Source organism: Rhizophagus irregularis, chromosome 26 (assembly GCF_026210795.1).
Source record: "Rhizophagus irregularis chromosome 26, complete sequence".
Lineage (NCBI taxonomy): Eukaryota > Fungi > Glomeromycota > Glomeromycetes > Glomerales > Glomeraceae > Rhizophagus > Rhizophagus irregularis.
The window spans coordinates 3,133,672-3,143,293 of record NC_089454.1 but is presented as its reverse complement, the minus strand read 5'-3'; the positions used below and the strand labels follow the sequence as shown (position 1 = coordinate 3,143,293).

Here is a 9,622-nt window from a genome sequence, read left to right as displayed (position 1 = left end):
CTAGAACATGATGCGCCATTCGGCGATCATCATGTTATTAATAAAGTTTAAAAAAAAAAAAAAAACTAATGTATATGAAATGTATACGGAAAAAATTAATCATATGGAATGTATACAGAATTTTTAAACTTAATTTTTTAGTTTATTTTATTTTATGTGAAGCTGGACAGACTATTAAACAGGACATATACCAAGCGTGAGTTATCCTACTTCTAGCTATCATCCATCACCAGGATGGACCCGAACTTCTTTAAAAACATTGGAACCAGCCTGATCCCCTCCACTACCGAAGGAAGAACAGGAACCAATGACATCCAGGACGAACAAAACTAAAAAGGGAGTTCTAATCTATCATTCGTATTTTCTTTTAACTAAAACTAGCTATTGTATGTAAATACTGTCATATACAAAATAATATAGGTTACATAGATCTGTGATTGTTTTACATATAGTAAAAAAAAAAAAAATTAAAACTAAGTGAACTAATGAGAAAAGATATTCTGTTTATTGGTCATGCCCAGGTGTGGGTGAAAGTTTGATTTTTCGTTTTCTTGGTTTCCTGATGGGTCTTTCGTCATTATCTTTGATCGATTGAAGATGATCAAGTTTGGGCGTAGAAGGATATTGTTGTCGAGTAGGAGTAATAGGAGCAAAGTGAGCTCGATGGAAATCCATAATAAGTTTATCTAAAAAAAAAGTAGCTTGATTATTGTTATTAGATTCAATGACCTTGTCCTCAACTATTGGAGGTAAGCGTGAATGTAAACTATTTTGATATTTAAGATAACTTCTTTTCGCTTTAAGGTAACCATGTTTAAAATCAGGGATACCGGATAAATCAAAGCGTCATCGCACTTTATAAGCAAAGAGATTAATGTTGTATGTGTTGAAGTAATAGGATAAAGCGTTTCCAGTAAAATTATCTGGTAAAGTAGGTAAACTTTTCTTTTTCTTGTTGCGCATTTTGACACGGTGTTTCCAGTTTTTGATCCTTTTGCGAAGGGTTTTATCATTTTCTATTTTCCAATCGCATTTAATATGTTGTGAACTTTGTTCAACTGCATGTTGAATTTTTTTGTACACATACGAGTGCTCATTAATTAAAAAGGGTTTGACTTGACCGAGAGATCTCTCCGATTTGAAGATTGAAAATTTTAAACGATTCCACCATTTAATTTGTTGTTGTGTACAGTTAGCATCAAGTGCAAAGTTATGATATTCTTTGTAGTACATGTGCGAGGTGGCCACACCTTTTTTCGTTTTTGTAGATGTTAGTTCCATTACATTTTGAAGATAAAAATCATGTTTTCCTTTCCATTCATTATATCTACGTATAATAACGTCGTATGAGATACCTAATCGTGTTGAATGAACTTCTTTTGCGTGATTATGAGGGATATAACTATGATTATGGACATAAAAACTAGGGTTTTGAGGTAATTTGCCAGTTCGACGTCTCTTATTACCATGTATTATGAAACTCGGGAGATGATTATTACATTTTCGTCGATTGTGTGAAAGTACGACAGCAGCTGGTTGTTGACAACATTGATTATTATTTCCTACAAATCCACAGGCAAAGTAGTATCCCAGGTAAATCACGTGAGGCCTGGAACAAAATCGAATAAAGGTCTTTGTTTGCCTATTTTTATCTGATACAGAAGTAGTTCTATTTTTAACCACCAATATTTTATCTATTAATAATTGGCGTAAATGATTAAAATATCTATCTACAATAGCAGGTGAAAATTGTTTATTTAAGGTGAAAACGAAGGTCAGGTATGTCCCTATAAGGTAATTCAGATTGAGTTTTTTACAATTCGAATTGAAGATCCTATGGTGATCATCAGGCATTTGAATATCATTGGTGCAGACGTTGAAAAAATTTTTCTTTTTTAAATCTACATATCAGGTATCATCTAACTCGATAAGGAAATATCTCCCTTTTTGGTGTTATACAAAGTGCCACATCCACGTGTGTCCCTAACCTCGTATGGGTTGATTTTCTTGGTACTGAGCAAAAATTTGAAAGTTGAGGAAAATGAAGGTAATGAAAAAAGTGAAGGAACGTTGGTTATATTGGTTGAGAGTATATTATCCTGTGGTTGTATATCTATATCTAATACTATATTTTCAGCAAGTCCGCCTTCGGAGATTTTTATGCCGCTATCAGAACGTAAGTCCAACTGTAAATATGGTCTCAGAGATGCGTATGAAACTGAGGAAAAATCTATCTCGACTTGGTTTGAAGAGGATGATATAACCTTTTAAGTATAAGTAATATTAAAGGAACAAAACCTCGTATGCGACTGAGGCGCCTGGCCTCCTCCCCTTTGGTGTTTCAAATAGAAACTAAAAAAAACGAACTTTGCAAAATTACTGCGGAAAACTAACAAAATAAAAAAAAGGGGAAAGAGTTTTTTTTTTTAACTTAATATTTTAGAAAATAATTTTACAAAAATCTCGTATCATAACACGAGATCATGTGATTGTTTATTGTTTTGTTATGATACGTTTTTTGTTTTTTATATAAACCCTTACTTTGATGAGTTTGATCTTCCGATCTTCCTTTCTGTCTTTCCCTTCCTTCTCTTTTCTCTTGTCTTATTTTTGTTATTTTTTCTAAATTTTTCTTCTTTTTTCGTCACCCCCCTTTTAAAAAAAAATTTTTTTTTTCGTACCTCACTTTAAAAATTTTTTTTCATCACTCTCCTTTAAAAAAAAAAATTTTTTTGATTTTATTCTTTTATTCCCACCCTTCTTTTTGTTTAAAAAAAATTTCTTCTTTCTATTTCTATTTCCTCTTTATAAAAAATTTTTTATTTTTCTAACTTTGACGTCCTCCCTTTAAAAAAAAATTTTTTTTTAACTTTCCTAACTTTGTTACCCTCTTTTTAAAAAGATATTTTTTTTTATTTATTCTTTATTCCACTTTCTTTTTTTATTTATATTTATCCCTTTTTTTATTCATAGGCCAGCAGATTTTTTTTTGTGAGAAGATTCAGTTTCTTTTTTCTTTTTTGTAGAACAGTTTGGGAGTCCTTTCCTTTCTTTTTTGTAGGATTATTCAGGATTTTTTTCTTTTTTTAGGTCAGTTCAAATTTCTTTTTTTTTTTTTTGTAAGTTGGGTTCAGATTCTTTTCTTTTTGTAGGTTGCTTCAGAGTCTTCTTTTTTTGTAGGTTAGTTTTGGATTATTTTGTTGTTTTGGTTTCTTTTTCATCAGATGCTTCATAATTCTTTTCATTTATGTAGGTCAGACATTCTGGAGTTCTCTTTCTTTTTTTGTAGGAATGCTGACCTTTGGTGACTTGGACGATTGCAGATACTATATGAAGGGGGGCCCTATAAGAAATATGTATACGGAAAGGATACGTTTTGTATACATTTTATGTACGTTTCTATAGTTTCCGTATACAAATTCCGTATATTTAATAAGCAATTCATTTTTGAACATTTTTTAAAAAAACTAATGTATACGGAAAAAATTAATCATACGGAATGTATACGGAATTTTTAAACTTAATATTTTTAGAAAATAATTTTACAAAATCTCGTATCATAACACGAGATCACGTGATTGTTTATTGTTTTGTTATGATACGTTTTTTGTTTTTTATATAAACCTTCACTTTGATGAGTTTGATCTTCCGATCTTCCTTTCTGTCTTTCCCTTCCTTCTCTTTTCTCTTGTCTTATTTTTGTTGTTTTTTCTAAATTTCTTCTTTTTTCGTCACCCCCCTTTTAAAAAAAAATTTAAAAATTTTTTTTTCATCACTCTCCTTTAAAAAAAAATTTTTTTTTCGTCACTCCCTTAAAAAAAAAATTTTTTTTGATTTTATTCTTTTATTCCCACTATTCCCACTTTTCTTTTTTTTAAAAAAAATTTTCTTCTTTCTATTTCTATTTCCTCTTTATAAAAAATTTTTTATTATTCTAACTTTGACGTCCTCCCTTTAAAAAAAAATTTTTTTTAACTTTCCTAACTTCGTTACCCTCTTTTTAAAAAAATATTTTTTTTTGATTTATTCTTTATTCCCCTTTCTTTTTTATTTATATATATCCCTTTTTTTATTTCATAGGCCAGCAGATTTTTTTTTTGTGAGAAGATTCAGTTTCTTTTTTCTTTTTTGTAGATCAGTTTGGGAGTCCCTTCCTTTTTGTAGGATTGTTCAGGATTTTTTTTCTTTTTTTAGGTCAGTTCAAATTTTCTTTTTTTTTTTTTGTAAGTTGGGTTCAGATTCTTCTCTCTTTGTAGGTTGTTTCAGTTTTGTTGCTTCAAGTCTTCTTTTTTGTAGGTCAGTTTTGGATTTATTTTGTTGTTTTGGTTTCTTTTTCATCAGATGCTTCATAATTCTTTTCATTTATATAGGTCAGACATTCTGGAGTTCTCTTTCTTTTTTTGTAGGAATGCTGACCTTTGGTGACTTGGACGATTGCAGATACTATATGAAGGGGGTTTTTGTTTCCAATTAAGTTAGACGTTCTTATGTTTCTTTTTTTTGTTTTTTTTAGGTTGTTTGACTCCAAATGAACCTGAACTTATAGGTAATTTTGGTTGCAATAGGTGGTTTTAATAAGGAGGGAATTTTCATAATGTATTTGTATTTTGTTTATTTTTTATTTTTTATTTAATTTAATAAAGTAAAATTAGATTTATATAAATATATTATAGTAAACTGTAATACAAATAGTAAATTCAGTGACCAAATCGTATAAATTTCGTGATAAAATCAGTGATCAAATCATGTAAATTCCATATGAATTCCGTGCAAATTCCGTATCCAAACCATATTTTTAGTGATACGGAATTGTGCATTTTTCCGTATCCTATTATGATACGTTATTTCTAAGGAAAAAAATCGTATAAAAACTTTATAAAAAACGTATCCCGATTTTTTTATAGGGGGGGGTTTTTAGGTTGTTTGACTCCAAATGAACCTGAACTTATAGATAATTTTAGTTGCAATAGGTGGTTTTAATAAGGAGGGAATTTTCATAATGTATTTGTATTTTGTTTATTTTTTTTTATTTAATTTAATAAAGTAAAATTAGATTTATGTAAATATAATTATAGTAAACTTTAATACAAATTTTAAATTCAGTGACCACAAATTGTATAAATTTCGTGATAAAATCAGTGATCAAATCATGTAAATTCCATATGAATTCCGTGCAAATTCTGTATCCAAACCATATTTTTAGTGATACGGAATTGTGCATTTTTCCGTATCCTATTATGATACGTTATTTCTAAGGAAAAAAATCGTATAAAAACTTTATAAAAAACGTATCCAATTTTTTTATAGGGCAGAAGATATATGACTCAGGCTCGAAAGAAGAATTTTTAGAAATTATAAAGCGGAGGATAAAAGACACTGAAAAAAACCATATGCCAAGAGTTCTATGATTTCTATCTGATAATGAAGTTGTGATAAAGAATAGGATGCCCCGGTTCAGAGTGGATCTGTTATTTTATGGCTCATTATCGGTCATAATATTAGGAAGTTTTCAGAAATTTTCTTGAGCGCAAAAATTCTTTCCTTCTGTGTAACAAAGAAGATAATTCACGTGAGTGGAAAGAAAAGAAGCTCAAATTAGAAGCAGATATGGTAGATAAAGCACGTTTAGTCAAGCTGTAAGAGGAAGAAATCAACAAGCTTGAGGAAAAGATAAAGAAATTGGAAATTGATGTAACCGAAAGGAAACGAATTATTTTAGGAAAATAGGGAGGTAAATAGAGAAAAGAAAAAGAAAACGATTTTTAGGTCTAAATTGAGTAAGGATACTAATTGACAAAATCGACTGGAAAAAAGTCAATTACACAAAAATCACAAAATGGTAAGATCGATGAAATTCCGGTTAAAACAACATCCTATAATAAATAATTTGGAAAAACATTTTGCCGAGAAGTCACGTGATTTAAAATTTTATGATTTTCCAGCATATTGGAAGGACGAAAAAATTTACAGCACGTTACAGAAAGTTGGCTATATAGAACGATTAGTAGTTAAAAGAAGTTATAAATACAAGACCGTTCGGACTAATATCCATCTATCAAAAGAAATGGAAGCAATTTTCATCATTAAAGGTGGTTCAAATATAACAATTAAAAAGTAAGAATGAGTGGGATTATTATTTTAGGATGTTTGATGCAACACTTGCTGCAAAAGATATTAAATTATTAAGATATAGTTGGCAAGTAGTGAAAAAGCTAGAGGAAAGCGAGGTTAGTAAAGAAGATTGTCTATTGATTAAAGAATATATTGGAATTTATAAGGGTCATTTCGTGAAAATCATCAAAGTCAACAAAATAAAATATATTTTGATGTATTTCAACAATGGTCGAGATTTATTAAAAGCGATATCAATCAACTATGGAAGATGAAATGGGTAAAGGTCTACAGATTAAGGGTCAAAATGAGATTATAGGAAGGATGGGAAATTTACTAGACTGCGGAATAGAGACGTAACAAATAACTGCGTAACATCCTCTTCAACAAATGAGGAAAATTTGAAGATGCGCTAACGAACCCCAAATTGTCAGCAACTTTAGCGTTTCAACGTACCTAAAGTAACAAAGAGATTAAAGCATATAATAGATTAAATATGATTTTAGTAGCTGAATTAACACGATTAGTTAGAGCAGCGTTGAATCAGAAACAAATTTGAAAAAGAGTAAGATCGAGGAGCCAGAAGAAGACAAATTGAATGAAAACAAGAAACGGTTAGTGGCACACCAGGCTACTAGGGCTGATTACGATAGCAAATAAAACAATGAAACAACCAAGTAGCCACAATTAAACAAATTTAAAATCAGAGAATTTATTTTATTGCTTCGGAAAAGAGTTAATGAATGTGCGGACGATAATGAATTTTCGGTCGATTTCAATAAGTTTCCAACAAGGGGCGATTTAATGGAACTTTTATTAATTTTATGTATTAATTTAATTGTTGTTTTTATTCTTTTTTGTATTTTTCTGATTATTACTAATTACATATAGCGTGCAAAGTAGTAAAGTATCGTGAAAATAGAAAATTTAGAAAACAGGAAAATATTAAAAAAATCAAAAAAATTTTAAAAAATTTCTTTTAGGCTAGTGACACTTTCAACTATACTCAACAATTCAGTATAGTCCTTTAATTTAGTTTAGTTATTAATTTTTTTTCTTTTAGACTAGATTAAATTTAGTTATAGAGTCTTTGATGTTTATTTGCATCATTGGTTCTAGGAATTCATTTTATGTATTATAAAATCATTTTTTTGATTTTGTAATAATAAAGGTTGCGTTACTATCTTAAAAAAAAAAAAAAATACATTTGTCAATGTTTTAGTTTCCATAAAAAATTTGCCATGATATTATGTGTGTCGATGTTTTAAAATTAATAATATCATAACACTCACATGTCGATGTTATACAGAAAAAACTGCCAGATCTGAAATGAATTTAATTTTGTCACACATAGTATTTTTTTATTTATTGCTAAAGTAGAATAGAATGATAGATAAAATAATACTTTATTCCCAAAGTTGCTAACATGAAAAGTTTCTCCTAATTAAATTTTTAATTATTTCACATTCATTTATTTTTTGTAGTTAAATTAATATTATCATAATTGTAAAAATTCGATCAACATAAATTGTTACTATAATAGTGATATTCTAGTTTTGGAATTTCAATTCCTTTTTTATCCTCATTGATAAGTACAATATAAAGTAACGCAAATAACGCCAATAAATTCAAATAATTTTTTTTTTTTAAAAAAAAAGGTTAAAATTGGACAAAAGAAGTGAAGCTCTAGTTATAATGGAAACTCAATTTAGTAAATTAAATATCTCTAATGAAAATTCTAATAAAGACTCTAATTTGGAAAGCATTAGCCAAAAAAATTGTTCTTATTGCAATAAACCATTTACCGAAGAATTATGGTGTAAAGAATGTGATCCATTTAGGATGATTGAAGGTTGGACTAGTGAAAATAATGATATTGATAAATTTATTAGGGATACAATTTATGATTCAAGAATGTCTTCCTTTTATAATTTTAAAATTATTGAATGGGTACCATTTGATAGATTTGAAGACGTAAAACAAATTGGTGAAGGTGGATTTGCAAAAGTATATTCTGCAACATGGATTGATGGTAAAACAGAATATAATAGACAAGATGATGGAAGTTGGAAAAAACAAGAATCCAGATCTATGGAAGTTGCTTTAAAAAGGTTAAACGGATCACAAAATATGTCAGCTGAGTATTTAAATGAGGTATGTTAATTATAAGATAAACATACATTCATGTATTAATAATGACATACTAATTTACTAATTTACTTAATTTTAATGTAAATGAAAGCTTAAAATACATTGGAAATTTATTGATAATACGGATGGTCTTTCATTAAGATTTTATGGAATAACTAAAGATCCTGAAACTGAAGAATTTATGATGATTTTAGATGTTGCACAGTATGGAAATTTGAGAAGTTTTCTTTCAAGTAATTTCAATAAAATTTTATGGAAAGACAAAATTAATTATTTATTTTGGATTATAAGTAACCTTGATGATTTACATGGATTAGGATATTCTCATAAAGATTTTCATAGTGGAAATATATTACGATTTGATCTATATACAACTTACATATCAGATTTTGGATTATCAGGACCATTAAATAAACAAAAATCAGATGATAAAATATGTGGAGTATTACCATATATTGCCCCAGAAGTCTTGAATAAAGAACCATATTCATTATCTTCAGATATCTATAGTTTTGGTGTAATTATGGCCGAATTATCTTCTGGAAAACCACCTTTTTCTGAAAGAAAACATGATATTAGCTTAGCATTAGAAATATGTAATGGACTCAGACCAGAATTTGGAAAAGGGACTCCTGAAATTTATAAAAAACTAGCTTATAAATGTATGAATGCTAATTCAAATCAAAGACAAACAGCCAAAGAATTATATAATATAATAGCTTTTTGGAGGAATTCTTTTTACGAAGAAGAAGAAAAAGAAGAATTTGGTTATAAAAGAAAAGAAATTAAGGCTATGTTTGAAGAAGCTGATAAAGAAATACCAAATATTTCAACTTCTCATAAAAAAAATTCTGGTGCAATATATACTAGTAGATTATTTTCATTCAACAATTTAACAAAACCTGTTAATTCATCTATTATTACTTCATATCTTGATGATGATGATGAAGGTATTGTGTAAATTTTTTTATTATACAGAATTTAACCCTATAATTACTAATTTTATTGATTTTATAGATAATCAAGATTCTCAATTAATTGACTTAGAAGTTTCTAGCTCATTATTGCAATTATGAGGTAATATAGATAATAGTATGTTTTACTGTGATTCTTTTATTTCATATTAATTTTATTCAATTTTATTTAAATAACAGGTGATATCAATAATGAAAATAAATAATAAGTAATAGCAAAATTTCATATTTCTTTTTTTTGTTGTTATTCACATTTTCTTCATTTATTATTACATTTTTTGAATTGTTATTTATTTATATTTATATGTATAAATTGGTTGAAAAATGCTAAAATCTGACCTATATGATTATCATAGGAGAAGATATTTATTGAAATACAAAGAAAA

At 28.1% G+C, this 9,622-nt stretch overlaps 2 protein-coding genes across 2 annotated transcripts; one reads left to right on the top strand and one right to left on the bottom strand.

The window, feature by feature from the left end:
• Positions 1-504: 504 nt before the first annotated feature.
• On the bottom strand, positions 505-1,281 carry OCT59_017845 (uncharacterized protein; the record flags this gene model as incomplete). Its single annotated transcript, XM_066137758.1, has 2 exons — positions 505-766; positions 1,088-1,281. 2 exons carry the CDS (start codon positions 1,279-1,281, stop codon positions 505-507), a joined length of 456 nt encoding a protein of 151 aa, XP_066004303.1.
• Positions 1,282-7,806: 6,525 nt separating this feature from the next.
• OCT59_017844 (uncharacterized protein) lies at positions 7,807-9,338 on the top strand (the record flags this gene model as incomplete). Its single annotated transcript, XM_066137757.1, has 4 exons — positions 7,807-8,265; positions 8,354-8,495; positions 8,763-9,212; positions 9,280-9,338. The coding sequence occupies 4 exons, from the start codon at positions 7,807-7,809 to the stop codon at positions 9,336-9,338; spliced, it is 1,110 nt and encodes a 369-aa protein (XP_066004302.1).
• Between the last annotated feature and the right edge of the window lie 284 nt (positions 9,339-9,622).